The 19,292-nt window shown below is 42.4% G+C and overlaps 1 protein-coding gene across 3 annotated transcripts in view; it reads right to left on the minus strand.

Annotated features, from left to right (window-relative positions):
• The window catches only part of ARPC2 (actin related protein 2/3 complex subunit 2), a 29,078-nt gene extending 13,628 nt beyond the window's left edge, over positions 1–15,450 (minus strand). The window contains exons 1-5 of one of the 3 annotated variants that reach the window (XM_025891719.2): positions 15,301–15,449; positions 14,996–15,077; positions 7,240–7,274; positions 5,800–5,912; positions 768–813 (exon numbers count right to left, since the gene is read on the minus strand). In XM_025891719.2, coding sequence (XP_025747504.1) covers positions 768–813; positions 5,800–5,912; positions 7,240–7,274; positions 14,996–15,069 — 268 coding nt within the window. In that variant the 5' untranslated portion in view covers positions 15,070–15,077; positions 15,301–15,449. Of the gene's footprint in view, positions 1–767; positions 814–5,799; positions 5,913–7,239; positions 7,275–14,995; positions 15,078–15,300 lie in introns of all 3 variants that reach the window. The other 2 variants (XM_073878704.1, XM_073878712.1) reach the window with 2 other exon arrangements.
• Between the last annotated feature and the right edge of the window lie 3,842 nt (positions 15,451–19,292).

A 19,292-nucleotide genomic window follows, 5' to 3' on the forward strand; every position in this document is an offset into this window, starting at 1 on the left:
GGAAATAAGCTAGCAAAAGTAACAGCTGTGAAAAGACAGATGTACTTCCTTCTTAGAACAATTTGCTAATCGAAGTACCACAGAAACAAAATGCTAGTAATATTATGTTCAAAGGAACTTAACCACTTGGTCCTCATCAGGGGGCCCAGCTAAATGCTTCAGAATTTGAGGCTACCACTTATTCACAAAGATGAAAACAATGTTCCGTTTTTCTGCTTTAAATTTCCTGTAAAGCAGTAGGAACATAGCTGTTGTAATCAAGGAAGGCCATGGTGCTTTTCAATTCCTCTGGCTGCAAAGAGGCTATTTATTCTTTATTAGAAGAATGGGTTAAAAAGGGGGCTGAAATTTTTGTTCCTTGAATATGTGAGAATAGTTGTGTTTCCTTCTCCAAAAGTGCAAAGTACAGAAAATGGTGCTACTAGGGGCTAAGGTGAAAATCAATGTTTGCTCAGTCTCAAAAGGCATTGTAATCACCATGAGCAAACCAAAGTGGCTCACTGGTTGCAAGTTACTTGGCTCCACCACATAAGTGTTAAAAATGACACACATCAGTTCTGCAAACCACACTGTGTACCATTACTGGACAAAGTAAAGCCCCTTAAAAACTATTTTTATGGAGAGGATTAAAGTGCGAACTGGGCTCAGGCAGAAATATTTGTAAAATGAACAATATTTAAATGAAATGCTTTGGTTAAAGAAAGCAGAGTACAAACAGGACAGGTCTCTTCCCATGTCACTCCACAGTTGCTCACATTACTACATACCTGATTCGGGATTTACCAAGAAACTCCCGTACACCCTCTTTAATAACTAGAAAATACAAAAACAAATGTTAATCCAAAGGTCATGATAATGTCGTTATTTTTTTAAAAAAAGATTTTATTTCTTTATTTGACAGAGAGAAAGAGCACAAGCAGGGGGGAGTGGCAGGCAGAGGCAGAGAGAGAAGCAGGCTCCCTGCTGAGCAGGGAGCCCGATGTGGTACTCAATCCCAGGACCCTGGGATCATGACCTGAGCCGAAGGCAGTTGCTTAACCAACTGAGCCACCCAGGCGCCCGATAATGTCATTATTTTTAAAGCACTGTATTTGCCATGCTTCTTCTAAGACAGAATTTTTCATTTGGTGGATGGGACAATGAAGACACAAGGGGAAGCAGATATATCTGAGTTCCCAAGCAAGTCACTCATGGAACTGAGATTAAATCCAAAAGGTTAGGGGCACCTCGGTGGCTCAGTTAAGCATCTGCCTTTGGCTCAGTTCATGATCTCAGGGTCCTAGGATTGAGCCCTGTTCAGCAGGGGGTCTGTTTCTCCCTCCGCCTCCTACTCATGCTGTCTCTTGCTTTCAAATAAAGAAATAAAATCTTAAAAAAAAACCCCACAAAATCTTGCTTAAAAAAAAAAAATCCAAAAGATTAATCTATGATCGGTTTTTCAATCAAGCTCATCTTTTACTCTTTTAGGACGTGGTCACACCCTTTGTATGTTCTCTGTTCTCCTCCCATATATCGTACATCGCACACAATCACTTTTGTTTTCAAGAGTGCAAAAGATGTTAAATCCAAGTGAGAGTAGATGTTAGTTACCACCTAAGTACAGGCCAAACCAGTAACCCAGGTGAGTGAAGAGATAAAGCCAGAATTGCTGGGAAGAGATTCCAGTTAGTCTGCTTATCTTGCAAGCCTTAAAATTACTTAGCTCATCATGAGTTTTATGACAAAAGACAAGAGATCACTGAACCACAGCCGTTTATTTACTGGTGGGCCCACAGAAGGCAGGACTCTCTAAATGTCTCTCCCCGCAAACCAATACTTACTGCTGGCTACTCTCCAGCTTTGGGGAGTAAATGATAAAACAAGAACCGTTTATACACCTTCCTATTTCTCTGTCAGAGCGATTGCTTTACCTGGTGGAAACTGTTCCTAGGCTGACAGTTTAAGAAACAAATCTTTTGGAAGGACTAGTTCAGACTTAAATGTTATATAGGCTACATTAAGCAGAAGAAAAAAGCAGCTATCTGATGATAGAAAAAAATAAACATTACAGCCATCAGAACTTAATAACTTTTTGGTATTTAGTAGTCTTTGTATGTGTAAGAGGCAAAACAGACATGGCTTATTCTTTTTTTTTTTTTAAGATTTTATTTATTTGACAGAGAGACAGGGAGAGAAGGTAACACAAGCAGGGGGAGTGGGAGACGGAGAAGCAGGCCTCCTGCTGAGGGGAGAGCCCAATGCGGCCTCGATCCCAGGACCCTGGGATCATGACCTGAGCCGAAGGCAGACGCTCAACGACTGAGCCACCCAGGCGTCCCAGACATGGCTTATTCTTAACTCTCATTAAAACATACATAGGGAGGGAAGATGCCGTCACTATTTCACAAGGGAAAACGGAGGTCCATGTATGTAACAGTGTATGTAAGATTAGTACAACAGGCTGCAGGGTTTTGTCTCTAGACATTTATTCAATTTCTCAACACTATCTCACCACAAACACACTAATGATCCTCTGGAATTTTCTGGGATACCAAAAAAAAAAGGGGGGACACTTAATCTATGACAAGTTACCAAATTAAAAGCGAACAAAAGCATTAAATTTTGTTTTAATTGTAAGAGTTACATATGCAGGTTTTACAGGATTCCATCAGCCAAATGGAATGCAGGTAGTCCTAGAGGGGACTACTAGTGCTAATGCAGGTAGTCCTAGAGGGGAGCTCCATGTGAGCAGGCTCTGGTCTCTGCACCCACTCATGCCTGCATATGGGGATTGGCAATAAATAGAGCTGAGTGAATATTGAGGTTTTTTTCTAATCTTACTTTCCATGCACCCTCTAGATATTAAAAAACAAACAAAAAAAAAACCCGCAGCAGCAAACCATGTACTTTATGTCCTATTTGAAAAAATTATCACATGGTGAGGTTCTTTCCTTCCTGTTATTTATTTATTTGACAGAGAGAGGGAGAGAGACAGCGAGAGAGGGAACAAAAGCAGGGGGAGTGGGAGAGGGAGAAGCAGGCTTCCTGCCGAGCAGGGAACCCGATGTGGGGCTTGATCCCAGGACCCTGGGATCATGACCTGAGCCGAAGGCAGAAGCTTAACGACTGAGCCACCCAGGCACCCTCCTTTCTATTCTTAAATACTCTTTAATATTCCACATATTTATTTTACCACTTTCCTACAGCTGGAAGAAATTCTCTATCTGCAAACTATGGAAACAGAACAGACCTCAATGCCCGACTGGGAGCACACTTGTTTGTATACAGGCAAATGACAAGTAATGCCACATGCAGTTCCGATCTGGTGACCATACAGCCACTGTTAAGGTTATCTCTTTTACAGAAGAGGAACTGAAGGGAGAGGTTAAGGTCACAGAGTTTGTTGGTGGCACAGAGAGATCTCACCTTTAGGTGTACTATATACCACTTCTCCTAAGGAGTCTTGGGGTGGGGGGAATAACAGGCACATCCCAGAAGAATTTTAACTAGCATGATATCTCTGAGCTACAATACTGTACCATGTGCACTCTGGGTACTTGGAGGAAGGGGAAATTAGATGTGGAAGAAAAAAACATAGCTCCTAAGATTTAGTTTAATTCCAAGCTTAATATTTTGAGATCTGAAAGGTTCTTAGAGCCAAACATACCCTGTTTAACTCCTCTGCTCCTTCCACCTGGCAAAACCAGCCAACGCTTCCCTATTGATTTCACTTGCACATTTAACCATGATTCACTTTTCCACTGAGTGCCCCCCTCTTCCAACCTGACCCCAGGAGATGGGTGGAGGCACCCCATCAGTCCTCACCATCAGACCTCCCCATCCTAGCAGCAGGGGCTTTCTGCCTTGAAAAAGGGCCTGGGCAAAGTAGCAAGCTTCCTCTGGTTATCACAGGCTGGTCACTATTTAACCAACCCAGAGAGCCTTTTACTGTGCACTCTGTACAGAGTACTATGTACTCTGCTCCAAAACTGTGAGTGTTAACTTGCTCCACCCACTTGGGAGGGTGGGGTTGGTTGGTTGACCCTGTGGGAACTACAAGAATAGCACTGTGTTGTGGAGTTCCAGTGTGCAGAAGGCACAGACTGGAAAGATTTAAGAAATCTAGCTTTAACGCTTTCTTTCACTTCCAAAGATTATTATTATCATTGTGCCTGCATCTTAAAGAGAGAGGACTGTCTGGGGAGAACGATTACATAATTTTGGGTTGTCTGTTCAAAGCTTTAACAATTCTTTTCAGGTAGTCATTTTATGGTTAATCAAAAGCGGGGCCACTTTAATGGTCACTTGTTCCCTTTTGTACTTAATCTGGTAAAGGGAAGAGTTGGCCACTAACTTTTTTTTTTTTTAAAGATTTTATTTATTTATTTGAGAGAGAGAGAATGAGAGATAGAGAGCACGAGAGGGAAGAGGGTCAGAGGGAGAAGCAGACTCCCTGCTGAGCAGGGAGCCTGATGTGGGACACGATCCTAGGACTCCAGGATCATGACCTGAGCCGAAGGCAGTCGCTTAACCGACTGAGCCACCCAGGCGCCCAGCCACTAACTTTTATAGAATGATCCTTCATACGTTTTATGAGACTAGGTCTTCCTCCTGAAGCTTTTCTTTCAGGTAAAATCACCCTGAACACAAATTCTCTAAACATCTCTTCTTCCATTGAACTTATGAGGCAAATCACAAAAGGTTTTGGCTCTTCCCTTGAACTGCTGGGACAGATCAACTGCATATGAATAACTAAGAAAAATGACTGCCTATGACTCTTGGGACTGTATTTAATACCAATTTTGGTTTTAATACCAAAATATTATTGAGATGGATTTTGATTTTTTTATTGCAAACAGCCTTTTCATTGCATAAATTTTAAATATTTCAAAAGCTACTGCTCTTAATCAGAAAGAAAACAGAAATGGCCGTTATCTTCATTCACCAGATTAAGGAGAACCTAGCTTGTTAAAACTAAAAGATATCTGAAAACTGATTCAGGAACTGAGTCATACTTCCTGCTTTGAGACCCAACCACAACGTGCGCACACTAGTGTAACAGCATTTTCTTTCTTCCATAAATGGCTCTCCCCAGAGCAAATATAGTTCAACAGGAACCAAACCTGCTACTTTAGCTATAGAAAGAGGCCAGTGAATAAGGCATGGCCATCAAGAATTTCAAAATACATGGACAGCCTTTCTTACTTCCCCAAAGGTAGTCATAAGGAAGAAGAGAAACTTAAAGCGGCCAGCTCTAAAGAAGTTTAAATCAAAAAATTTAAAGGGTAGATTTGTGCTTAAATTTCCAGAATGAGAAATTAAGACCATAAACTTTAAAGGCCAGAGCTATATATCTGCTTTACAATATTACAGAAATAGAATGGAACCCATCTCAGTCTTGAGATAGCTATTTCTTAAGTAGGCTCCACAACGTGGAGCCCAACGCAGGGCTTGAACTCACGACCCTGAGATGCTGAGCTGAGATCAAGAGCTGGATGTTAACCGACTGAGCCACTCAGGTGCCCTGTGATAGCTATTTTTATACTGGTCAAAGAATGTATTCTTTGGTGTATTTTTTGGGAACTAAAGTTGTTTTTGTTTTCATTGGTTAGAGAACACCTTTATTTCTAGAGTAATGAACAACAAGCTCTAAAGCTTTTTCTGAAAGACACGCTTCTTTATATCATTATGGGTCAAGAGCCCCTGGTTAGGTGAGCAAGCTGTCCAGAGTGGCCAGTGCCACAGACCTTCTAGGAGTGGTAAGGTGCCAATAAGGTGAAGAGGAAACAAGAGTCCCAAGGAAAATGATGTGGAACATACCTCATCAGCACCATGTGCCTGAAGTTCCTTGTAGAATTTCAAAGAAATACTGACCATCACTTTTGTTTTGTCTCCGTTAGGATTTGAAATATGATAGAGGACTCCATCGAAATCTGTGAGGAAAGTAAATAAAACTGCTTAACTTGGGAATGGGAAGTAAGATCTCAAAGCACCTGCCTACCTTGTTACAGGCCACAGGGAGGTCCTCCTTGGAAACAGGCATATGAGTAAAATGGTATTTATTTTAAATCCATGCAGAAAGTCAGCAAAAACACTGGGATAGAACTATCAAGTACTTATCTCTTTGCTCTCTTCTAAAATTACAAAGCTATTCTTACCTTCATCACAGCTTGGTACTGAAAGCATTTTTTTTAAAAAGCTTTTGTTGTGATGTATTTTAAACAAACCTACAATAGAACGTATAACGGACTCCTAGTTTCCCCCATGTGACTTCAACAATTATCAACACATGGCCAATCTTCTTTCATTTAGACGTCCCCTCCCAATGATTTATTCTAAAGCAAATCTGAGACATCACATCATTTCATCCATAAATATTTCAGAATGTATCTCCAGAGATAAAGAGGGATTTTTTAAAAAACACAGTTACAATACCACTGCCATGCCTAAATTTTAAAAAACAACTTCTTAGTATCAAATATACAGTCAAGTGTTCAAATATTCTGCCTCAAAAAAAAAAAAGGTTTTAAAATACTGTTGTCTTATTTGAATTAAGATCCAAATAAGGCCCCACGCTGCATTTGGTTATTTCTTAAGTTTCTTCTAATCTATATCCAGGCCTCCCCTCTCTTTGGCTTCTATTTTCCCTCAGTACAGAGAGGATTTACCCTGTGTAGTCCCTGAAACCAGGTGCTGAGTACCATCACTTTAGGGAGACCTGGCACTGCTGGTTAGTGGGAGGGGACAGGGATGGTGCCTGGCCTCCAGTCACAGCACTTTAGAGCTGCAAAAAGTCTTCCAAGATCTAGTCAAGTATCCTCACTTTATAGAGGGTGATTGTTTAACTCCTCAAAGTCCACACAGCAAGTGAGTAGTATCGATATCTAATTCTTAACAGGAACTAGAAAGCAGTAACCTCTCTCTGACTTGTTGAACAGGTCTCTAGTATTTTCCGTGTTTTCCCGCTACTCTAGTGCTAGGCAAACTGAGATGAAGACTGCTTGAAGACAGTAATTTAGCATTGCCAAATAAATAAACTTGAGTTTACACCACAACAGTAAGCCCAAACTTCTAAGATATCAGAAGGTAACTTTACACAGTTCAATAAATCCATGAAATAATTATCTAAAACAAAGACCTCGAAAAGACTTGACAATCAAGGGACAGGACTCCAAATCTCAAAACTTATTTTAGGAATGATTTTGTTTTCTATTTTTATATTGTGCCTTCTCTTAACAGGGCTGAAGTAAGGACACTTACCCGCAAATGTTACTTCTACTGCTTCTGGTTTGTTACTGCAAGACAAAAAGAAAAGTCCCTTAGTTAAGGTAGTTGTATCGCTGCTTGGCTTCCAGGGGACTTGCAAAGACTTCTGAGCTTTATTTCAGATCAGAGCATTCTGGACCAATCGTATGCTTACTGCTGACCTGAGAACACAACTCATTTTCTCATGTACCTGGCACCTTTGGGCTCACTTAAGGTGGAGGATACTTTTTGGTAGCAGCACAGATACAGTTTTTGTTTTCCAGCTGCTGTCGAATCTTTGTCATGGTTGGTGCTTAGCTTCAGTTCAGAATTCCTTAAGACTATGATATGCACATTTGCATATGTGAACTACAAAATGCTATCTTCTAATCAATGTCTCCCCCACAGGCCAGTAGTGATGGACGTGGAGGTAGTACATGCAGCAGGAAAGCTGCTAAACGAATGTAGAATGGTTTTAATTCACTAAAGATGAAAGGATAATTCCAGGCCATAAAATAAAACGGGAAGTTCTATACCATTTCAAAGACAGTCTCTAAGTCTTCCTACACGTCTTTCCCTCTCCTTTAATGTCACCGAAGTATTCAACACTCTCCTTCACGAAGCCCTCTGCCTGGTTCTACCCTAGTTTTGTTTTGTTTTGAAATTCCTGTGCTGCACCCGCATAGAAAGCATAGCACAATATAACACTGTGAAATCACTGGGAACAGTCAAGACACCAATTTTCCAGCTTTAGCTTTTCATCAGGACCATGTTTTCAAACAAATTAACACCTGCACACCTTTATTTTCTCTTATTCATCTATAAAATGGGAGAATACAAGTGATCCTACCGACCTCATAGAACTGCTAAAGATAAAGCAAGAGAAGAGATATAAAACTTATCCTGGAAGGCAATGACAACAGTCTGATACTTTCTGTGCAGCTCCCTGCTCAGCCTGGTACAGAAACTTCTTGATAAATGCTGCTGAGTTATTACCTAGAAGGCATGACATACACCCTAGCTATAAACAATAATGGTCAATTAACCTCCCATGAAAAGCAACCTTACGTGATTTCCCCACTTCTCCTCAGAGCCCAATGGTAGGAAACAAAGGAAGACTCCATGTTTTTTGTTTTAAAGATTTTTTAATTATTTGACAGAGAGAGACAGTGAGAGAGGGAACACAAACAGGGGGAGTGGGAGAGGGAGAAGCAGGCTTCTGGCCGAGCAGGGAGCCCTACGTGGGACTCGATCCCAGGACCCTGGGATCATGACCTGAGCCAAGGCAGATGCTTAATGACTGAGCCACCCAGGCGCCCCAAGGCTCCCCGGTTTTATCTCTAACTACCTAGGACTCTAATGATTCCACTTTGTTTATGGACCAGCAGACAAGACACACACATTTCCACATTTATCCTTGCCTAATTTGCTCAAGACCTCACCATCAAGTACATCTTTTTTACTTCTTTTTACATCAAGTACATCTTTTTACTACTTCCGCTCCCCTACCTGTAAAGGGCACCACGACTGAGCTGCCCTCTAGGTTGCTGGGAAATAACGGAATACACAGGGGGGTTTATGAGTGTTAAAAAGCCGCTGCAGATGTTACACAATGCCCTTCCAGGAAACTGGCTTCTATGAAGTGTACGTTAGCCCTGTTGAAAAATCAACCAATATAAGTCACATACAGAGTTCTACTCTACTCTTTCATCATAGCCATCCATGTGTGGTTTAGGAGAATCACTCTGGGAGACTCTAAGAACCGAAGCACCAAGTGGGTTTACAGAAAAGCAGTGAGTTCAGAATATGATGAAAAGAGCGAGATGAAAACTTAAATTGCTTCTGATCTTTCATTTGAAACTATAGCCAGGCGACAAAGACAATGAATGGCCAACCACCACTCCTCACCTCTAAAAAGCAAGAGTAAAGGAAGCAGCAGCACAAACATTAATCTATGGCTCACTTAAAGGAATTATGAAGAGGCTGCACAATGGGAGGGAGCACCGAAGTATATTTTCCTGGGGAAGGGTGGCTATGCCAAAAAGTCAGGGTGGAGGCTTGTAAAAGTCCATATTGCATCACTTAGTAGGTGGCTGGGTTTTTCTTTTGTTTTTGTTTTTTTTTTAATCCTTAGGTTTTAACTCAGCCAACGAAGGACTGAGTTCCTCACTCTCCTACCTCAAAAAAATTAGGTATAAATAAAAAACCTTAGGGTTCCAAGGTGTAAACATTAAAAATTTTTGGAGTCCAATGCAGGGCTTTTACTCATGACCCTGAGATCACGACTGAGCCGAGATCAAGGGTTGGAAGCTTAACTGACTGAGCCACTCAGGCGCCCCCCCAACCTATAAACATTTTAACTGAAATTCTGAATTTCTCTAGGATGTAAAGTTCCCTAAGCACAGATCCCCACTGGAAGAAGTTGCTTAGGAGAGCTATACTAAGTGGTTGCTGTCTGACTCAGGAATATTTGTCAAATCACTGCCATTAATATTTTAGTTTACTATTTGTGGCTGCACAATCAGTTATAGAGAAGACAGGCTGTAAAGGAGAGCATTTGTCCAAAGGAGTCTTCCTGAGAGGTCATGTGGGTCATGTGCCCCAACAAACAGACCATAGCAAGAGTCAAATATAGCAAACAGGATGGTGTGTCAATTCCAAGACCAGGTGTTTGTTATTTACTTCTGTGGTTTAAAATCACGGAGCTAGAGGGGAATAAGACTGGTCTGGGGGAAAGTGTACCACTTTAATAGGCCCAAAAGATAAATGGATTAAGTTATTTTTTTGTTTACCATCTGCTAAAGTTTCAGATGCTGGGAATGAGTTTAATCACAATAAAACCAAGTCCTTCAGAGTTGACTGTTCAACTCAAGTCCTGTCACTTACTGGCTATAAACCACACTCAATGTTGTTCAGATATTGCTGAGCCTCAGGTTCCTTTTCCAGAAAATGAAGATTAAAAGGTTGTTGTGAAGACTAATTGAGATGACATGCGTACAGGAAAGTTTCCCAACCAGTGTCTTGCGACTAAGTTACAGACATGCTGAGATAATGATCCTCACAGCCCTCAGGGCCGCCCAGTAGCAGGATCTCTAGGCTAGACCATTTACTCAAATGTGCCATACAAATATCATGTGGTGTGTGACAGATCATAAATAAGGTTAGAAGTCACCAGTGAAGGGTATCTGCACAGTGCTTAATGAATGTCTACTCCTTCCACAACTCCCAAGAGGCCCAGTTTTCTCAGCTGTAAATGGGAACTGCTGTCACACAGGCACATTTTGAAATCAAATGAAGTTAGGATTTCAAAGCTTAGAGCAAAGTGTCTAATTCATAGACAGTGATCTATAAATTAGTTTTTCTTCTACGTGAAGTCAGAAAAGACCAGACTTTGAAGCCATGGTTGGGAGAAGTTGTGGGACTGTGCTAACTCCCAGAATCAGGAATTGGTCAGCACTGTAAGGAGAAACAGAACAGTGTTGTAATGTCCAGAATCCTAGAACAAACCAGCTAGATAAGTCCTCAGGGTTACTGACTGGATAGTACAAGACACTAAAACATATTCAATTCATTCAGATGGGTTTCAAAAGCTATTCTTAAAATCCTTAAAGAACTCCTGACAACTATTTTCCAATCCTCTTTTCTCATTAAGGATTTTGGAGTTTTTACTCCTGAATGCATCCAATTCCCCATTTGGCCATTTATGTGCCTCTTCTACTTACCCCTTCTATGAGCTGAATGAGAGAAATTATTGAATTCGGCTATCTCTCACCGCAAAGTTTTTGATCACTCTCCAGTTAACTCCCCTATAAGGCTCCCATCAACCTATTTGAGCCAAGACTAAAAAATGCGGTCCCTACTCTCTGCTAAGCCAGATCTCAAAATGTGCAGAACAAAGATGATCTAAAAGCTGATTCACACAGTATCAGAATAGTGATAAATTAAGCACCTAAAGAAATTAAGATCCATTCCACCTGGCTTCATCCATTCCAAGAGAATAGTTACTGAGCTAACTATATATACAGTGAGGATGCTGGGAAAGAAAGATAACCAAAGTGATAGGCCCTGCCCTTAAGGAGTCATCAGTTTCCTGGAGTATAGCTCTGGGGCTTCATGCACAAAGCAGTGCCAAGGAGGTCAGAAGCCAGGCAACAGTGTGTAACTATAATGACCTGTAAAAAGACCAACCAGACCATTCCATTTCTTCTAGATGTTTAAACAATGTCCCAATTCCAAATCACTTCAAACCAGTCTGTCTCTCTGAGGACACATGCAGCATATTCAGGAATCTGAACAAGGTATCAGCAAGATTTAATTTATTCCTTTCTCAAATTTCTCCTCCCACAGTCCTTGCCCACCCCAACTGGTACTGCTTGCTTCACTCCCCCTACACAACCACAGAGCCCCACAATATGCACAGCTGTGGCAAGGAGCCAGCATGCACTTAAAATCAACAGCAATTCGCATCTGACAGCATTTCCTCAATTCTGGACTCCAGACTCTTAAGTTGACAGGCCTAGCTTCTGAGGCTGAAAGGTTCTTGGTATGTATATAGTAACAAAAAACTAAATTAATTTGCCAGATTACTTGTTTTAATTGGGCATCTGGGTAAGAATTCCTAAATGAAAAGGCAATGCTGTTGACAAGACCTGCATGAGCTTATTTGCAGTACTGAGCATGGCTTCTTAATCAGCATATTCTCATAGTGTGTAGGCTGTCGAGTAGACAATTTACCAATAATTACCATTTTGTGACGATATATGAACCATTCCAATAAGCCATTTTTCCCAGGAATGTGGTAGGAAAAAATAAAAAGCAATTTGTTGGGAATGAATCTTAGGCTTTTTTGGAACTGCCTCCAAATTAAAAGGTGATCATGCCTAAATGTTCAACAGTTTAGATTAACAAATGTTTTACCCAAAGTTAGTTTAGACTCTTAGTAGGATGTTATAGGCAAGATTCAGCAGGATGGTCTGCAGCTTTATTTAAAAAAAAAAAAAAAATCAACCTCAGGAGGAAAATTACTGCAACTGTATTCTGAAGCATATACCACAAAACTTTATTTAAAACTATCTCATGCTCGCATTTTCAGTAGCTGTTAACAGTGCTAGTGCTGTTCAACAGAACTTTCTGCAATAGTGGAAATGTTCTACATGTGTGCTGTCCAAATATGGCCGCTACTAGCCACATGTGGGGGCAACTGAGCACTAGAACCGTGGCTGGTGTGAGGAACTTAGTTTTATTTCACTTTCTCATTTAAACTTAACTAGCTACACGTAGCCACTGGCTACTATATTGGACACCACAGAACTGTGAGATTCACTCTGGAAAAGGCTGCTCAGAACCAAAATTTCCCCAACTGGTTTGCTCTGAGAAGCGGAAAGCCAGATGGAGCTGCCCTCTCCCAGCAGGTTCCCACACTGGCAAAGCCTTTCCAATTTCCAGGGTTTCTCTTCCAAGCTACTCCCCTTCATTAATGTTTCTCTTCCATCTCCACTCTAACACACCTCACCCTTTAGCTCCTCTTTAACTTTTGTCAACAGACTCTCTCAGAAAGGCCTCCTTTCTCTGTTCTTGCTTGGTGCTGAGCACTGGTAGAATCCCAGAAATGTTTATGATTATCACACTAGTCATTTTTTGCTGGAAGTTCTGGTGTAGTACCCATGCCCCTTGATAAATACGTTAACTACTTCGCTGCTGCCTCACGCTGTATGCCTGGAAACTCAACAGCGGGCTTAGAAGCCAGCTTCTGGTGGGTGTTACATCTGCAATCCCACCTACCTCCTACCTCCTACCTCCTAGGGCTGCTATCAGGGTCTCTTCAAAGATCTTCAGGGCGCTCTTCAGCAGAGTATGTTTTGAGCACACTTAAAGTCACATCTCAAGGGGAAGACAGGCCATAGTAAAAGCCAAAATTTGCTGCCCTGCCCCAATATCCAACATTGCGATAACATATACTTCGTTAAGAAATGTCTTAGAAGTTCTAACTTATGCTTCCAGACTTGAGTGCCTATTTTAATTCCTCTGAAACGGTACTTTGTTAAGAGTTAATTTTTTAAAAGGAAAAGAGCTGATGTTCTGGATAATGGGCTTCATTTTGGAATCACAAATACACAAATAGATGTGAATGTACTTCTATACTACAAGGCATGCTTCTACTTGAAAATGAACAGACATTTATCTTGTAGATCAGCTTATAACCACCCAGGTCTCATTCTTTGCTAGTCTGGACTCGAGAATGCACTTAAAGAGGTTCAGCTGTGAAAATGCAGAAGTCAATTTAACTTCCTCCGATGTGCTACACTGCTCAAAAAAAGTACCCAGCGATCACCCAAAATAAGACTCTGAGCTGATTCACTCAAACATTTAAAATGCAAAGGAACTGGTGAGACTGAAGACAAGAAGCAAGTTAGCTTCAGATATAAGTAACTGCAGCCCCTGGCAGGAAACAGTAGCTACTGCTTACTGTACGCCTTACTTCAACGAAAGCCATGCTTTACTTTACAGATAAAATCTGTGACCTTATAAAAGAGACAGGAGACATAGTATGTTCAATTTAAGCAGTGGGTTATAAGTATTTTTTTTTTATGCCTCCAAGCCACAAGTTCATTGTGAGCACTTTAGAATTTCCCCTGCACCAATCCTTTCCCATCTGCCTATCTCCAAGTACTTATTTCTTATGACTAGTTCCCAGTTCACCAGAAGGTTTGCACTTATTTCCTCAACTGCGTAACCAAGAGGCGAAGCCCCAGCCTCACAGTGGGGAAACGAGGCAAAGGGGCTGGCTACAGGTCACCAAAAATTAGCAGCTAAAACCAGACCCTTGGCTCACGTTTTAAATATTAGAAAAGCAAAGCAGCTTTGGGGAAGGAGGCTGTTTTCTACTGATTCTTGTGTTTCACAGAGAAGGCTGCCTTAGAAATATGCACTAACCTACCTTTAAAAAGGCCAATGATAAAGGTTATCTGAGAACTTTATAGACTTTGGATGCTTCTAAGTGTGTACCTGGGCCAGGATTACCACATTAAAAATCACAGACCAGGGGTTTTGTCTAAGAGTTTAAAAGATAAATGGGTGGGGAGAGGAAAATTAGAACCTCAGAAGAGAGATAAGGGACGGGTGTGAATGGGGAGACTATCAGCTTTGCTTGAGAAATATGTTAACAAAATGGCCAGTGTGTCTTAACAGTACGGTTCCGGGAAGGGAAACTAGACAAGTCGCGTTTTTCCGGCTGCACGACTGGGTCTTTCAGTCTTCCCTCCAGCTCCTTTAGACGTAGAGGTGGGGGTGGGGCTGGGGAGCGAGAAGGCCGGTGGGGATGTGGGCCTGCATCTTCTTCCCTCCTCCAGTCCTGGGAATTCCTGGAAACTCCTTCCAACCCAATCTCAAACGGGCTTTCTTGGGGTTCAGAACAATGACGGGGAATACAGAGGTAAGGGGTCCCCTGCTCGATCCAGAAGGCAATGGGATCCTCCGGCCAGAGTTCCGGCCCCAGCTGCCCTCACATCCCACAGGTCTCCTGCCCTTTGGCACGCGCGCTCCGGTCCACTCGCCGCTTCCGCATCCTTCCTCCGAGCCTCTCCCCACGCATCTCTGCCCCTCACCCCACCGCGCCCAGTCGCCTCCCACGTTTACCCCGCCAGGGCCGTCCCCACACCCGGCCAGATCTCCCATCTCGTCCCTCCAAGTCTGGGGGACTGAACGACACTGCGGACTAGCAGGGGTCAACTCTGCCTCCCCCGCCACCCACCGGCCCCGGGCGCGCGCTCACCCGGCGGCCGCGTTCTCGAACTTGAGCGCGAGCGTCTCCTCGATGATGCGGTTGTTCACCTCCAGCAGGATCATGGCGGCGGCTGCCCCGGGCAGGGGAAGGAGAAACAAGGGAGGGTGAGGGTGGGTAAGGGAGGAAAGGACGGAGGGAGCGGCCCTGCTGCCCCCTGAGAAGGGGGGTTGGGTGGGGTAGGAGGTCAGGGGAAAGGGGAAAGGGGAGAGGGACCGGGGGGGGGGGGAAGGGGAAGACGCGCGCGCTCGTCCTCGCACGCACTGACTGTGGAGACGCCCACCCACCCGACCGACCTGGCCCCCGAAGCCTGAACCCGCCTGCCGAGCCGCCGCCGCCACCGCTGCCGCCTCACCGACAAGCCCGGTCCCCGCCCAGCCCCCGGCTCCAGCCGGCCACTTCCGCTCTCACACCCACTTCCGCTCGCTGCCCGGACGCGCGGCCCCGCGGCGCCATTTCCGTTTTGACCCTTCGTGCGCGCGCACGCAAGGACGCCGCGGAGGCTGGGCTGGCGCATGCGCAACCCTCACCCCATCCCCCGGTTCCTTCCGCTTTCCCACAGCCCCCGCACCTTCACTTCCAGCTCCTGTAAGGTTGTCTCATCGTCAGCTGTCATTCGCCAATGCCTGCCTCACTGTCCAGCCCCTCCCGCCCGCTCGTCCCAGAGGTCCAGCTCTACCCTTCCGGTCGTGTCATTTCAGAGACGCCGCGAGGAGCTCGCCCTTGTCCTCTCCTAGCCGGCTCCTTTGCTCTCAGCTTGTTGGCGTGCCCCTTATTCATGCCACACTAATGGTTTCTAGCAGTACCATCACGAATTCATTTCTCCAACCAATATTTAGCGGGCTCGTGGCTGTGTGCTGGGGGTACAGTGGTGAATGATACTGACATCTTGCCCTCTTGGAGTTTATAGTCTGGTAATGGAAACAAAACCAAGTCTTAATTATATAACTACAAATAATTAAACGAGCAATGAAGGAAAGCAATGAGAAGTCACCTAGGTGAATAGGCCTCCCTGGGTTTGTCATGCCTCCATTCTGTGCCTGGGAGCTGCCTCTGGGTGCCACGACATGATTTGATTTCTGTCTGACACCCTTACGTTTCAGTGCCTCTGCCAGAGACATACCTTCATACTTATCTGAAGGTGTGTGCCTTGTTCTGCATTTTCCCTCCTCCAGGGAGAATCTAACAAACTTAGTTGAGTCTCTTCTACATGCATTGATTTATTTTCTGCTATGTACTCTTGGGGTGGGAGTGGGAGAATCCAAAAAATGAACACATCTATCCCCTGTCATCAAGGCCCAGACAGCTCTTTAAAACAGATTCTTATCTGCTAATATTTTAGCATTAATGTTTATTGAACTAAAATAATGCACATGCATGATGTAAAAATATATACATAAGCTAAAAGTCTTGTAATGGAAAAAGTAGTTCCCTGGCCTACTTTGTAAAGGCAGTATCTTCAACTCTTATGTATTCATCCTGATTTGAACCATATATCGAAACAAATGCTTGTAATATTCTTGATTTGTTAATTTTAAGCATTATCTGTTGACTTCCTGCCATACTAAGAACATGATATTTCACTTCTGCCCCCCGCACCCTGCAGTTATGTAACAATTTTTGGTGAAACTGATAATTGGCATTTATATTATTATGTATGCACATACTGCTTACCAATGAGCCCCAAAGTACGCTACAACCATGCCTTCTAACTTATACAACCCCTCATTTTTTTAGACTTAATTGTTGCCTTTTTTCTCTCTTACTTGTAAATTTTCTGTATTATCTACAGTTGACTGCTCATCCCCTCTCCCAAGTGCTCTAAGACTCTGTCAAAGTCTAGCAATATTTTCCATATACTCAAATACATAAGTTTGACATTTTCTCTAGAGTCTTTGTCCCAGAGCTCTCCTTTCTCTTGTTTTAATTTGGATTGATGGCTCTCTAGACTTGCTGTACAGTTGTCATTCTGGGATTTTCCTTACTGCTATTTTTGGGCCGTTTTGCCCACTTCCTGGATCCATTGGCTTCCTTTTCTTGCATTACATCCTTGGTTTGCTAAAGCATCTTCTCTAGTAACTTCCTAAGGAAGAGACTTAAGGGATATGTTGTTGGAATCTGCATATTTTTTTTAATTTTTTATATATTTTTATTTTTTATATATTTTTATATAAATAGCACCCCTGGATGGTTAAACCAAATTATATATTTTTTATATATTTTTATTTATTTATTTGACAGAGAGACACAGTGAGAGAAGGAACACAAGCAGGGGGAGTGGCAGGCAGAGGGAGAAGCAGACTCCCCTCGGAGCAGGGAGTCTGATGCGGGGCTCGATCCCAGGACCCTGGGATCATGACCTAAGCCGAAGGCAGACGCTTAACGACTGAGCCACCCAGGTGCCCTGGAATCTGCATGTTTGAAAATACTTTTTTTTTTAAGTAGTTTCTAGACCCAAAGTGTGGCTCTAACTCAGGACCCTAAGATCAAGAGTCCCATGCTCTACTGACTGAGCCAGCCAGGTGCCCCCATATTTGAAAATATCTTTATTCTAACACTTGGATTGTAGTTGGGTTGTGTTAACAAGAAACTCAAAATGGTGTTACTTAGGCCAACTCACCAACCTGGGGCTTAATACTTAACCAAATTATACTTTCAACCTCCCCCAGAAATATAGTCTTAGCCATTATTCAGAAATTTTGTGATCAGCACCTATAATGTTATCAGTCTCATGGGCCCTCTCCATACCCAAAGGAAGATGAAGTAATCCATCTACTAAGACCCCTCTGTCCCTCAAGTGAAGGTGACTTCACCTGAAATAATCATTTTTTCTGTTTGACTTCCTTGTCCTGCCTTTATAAACCTTACCCGGGGTGCCTGGCTGGCTCAGTCTGTAGAGTGTGTGACTCTTGATCTCAAGGTCATGAGTTCAAGTCCCGTGTTGGGCGTGGAGTGTACTTAAAAAAGCAAACAAAAAACTTTTCCTTTTTGGTAGCCCCTGAGAGCTCCCCTCTATGGGATGGGATGTTGCCTGATTCGTGAATCATTTAATAAAGCCAATTAGATCTTCAAATTAACTTGGTTAAATTTAAAAAAATTCATTTATTTATTAGAGAGAGAGGGTGTGTGCACAAGCTGGAGGGAGGGGCAGAGGGAGAAGGAGAAGCAGACTCCCTGCTGAGTAGGGAGCAGGATGCAGTGCTTGATCCCAGGACCCTGAGATCATGACCTGAGCTGAGGGCAGACACTCAACTGACTGAGCCACCCAGGCACCCCTAAATTTTGTTTTTTTAACAGCTGGTTATTGATTTCAAATTTGAAAATAATTTCTTCCTCATAATTTTGAAAATATTACTCCATTATCTTCAACCATCCAGGGGTGCTATTTAAAAAGTCTGATTCCTATTCCTATTCCTGATCCTTTGTATGTTTTATCTTCTCCATCTCGGGAAGCATTAGAATTTTTTCCTTAGGCGATTGGTTGGAAATTTTATAACGATATATTTTGCTATGACTCTTAATGTTTTTGTGCTGAGCACTCATTCAAACTGGAAACTCATGTACTTCAGTTTGGGAGGGAATTTTATTATTTCCTTGATAATTTCTTCTCTATTTTCTTTGTTCTTTTTCTGGAATGCCTGTTATTTAGAAGTTTAATTTCTGGATTGATTCTTTAATTTTCTATTTCCTATTTCTTTGCATTTTTTTGTTTGATTTATTTATTAAGTTTTATTTATTTAAATAATCTCTACACCCCACATGGGGCTTGAATTCATGACCCCAGGATTAAAAATTGCATGCTCTTCTGACTGAGCCAGCTGGGTGCCCCTGGTTTTTATTTTTAGTTGTGGTTAAAATACACATAACATAAAATTTGTTGTCTTAGCCATTTTTAAGTGTACTATTCAGTAGTGTTAAGAATATTCACATTGTTGTACAACCACTTGTTTTCATCTTGCAAAACAGAAACTCTCTTCCCATTGTTTGTTGGTTTTCGTTGTCCTGCTTTTCTGGGTTATGTCCTTGTCATTATCTTTAACCATTTTAAGTTTCAGTTTTTCTATCTTTAATTCCCAAGACCTTTTTAATGACTGGCCCCACCCCATATTATTCTATCTTTGTTTTATGGACAAGAATATCTTCTATCTCTCTGAGATGTTATAGTGTGTTTTAGTTTTTCTTCTGCTCTCTGCTTTGATCTGTTTCTTTGGGTCCTTTTTATGCTCATTTATTTAGGTCTCTTTCTTTTATGTTAATGGCTATCCTCTAAAGTCTGGCTACTCTAGCA

The sequence above is a fragment of the Callorhinus ursinus genome, unplaced genomic scaffold (genome assembly GCF_003265705.2).
Source record: "Callorhinus ursinus isolate GAN/ISIS: 27379988/994484 unplaced genomic scaffold, GSC_fseal_2.0 scaffold2, whole genome shotgun sequence".
NCBI classification, from domain to species: Eukaryota; Metazoa; Chordata; class Mammalia; order Carnivora; family Otariidae; genus Callorhinus; species Callorhinus ursinus.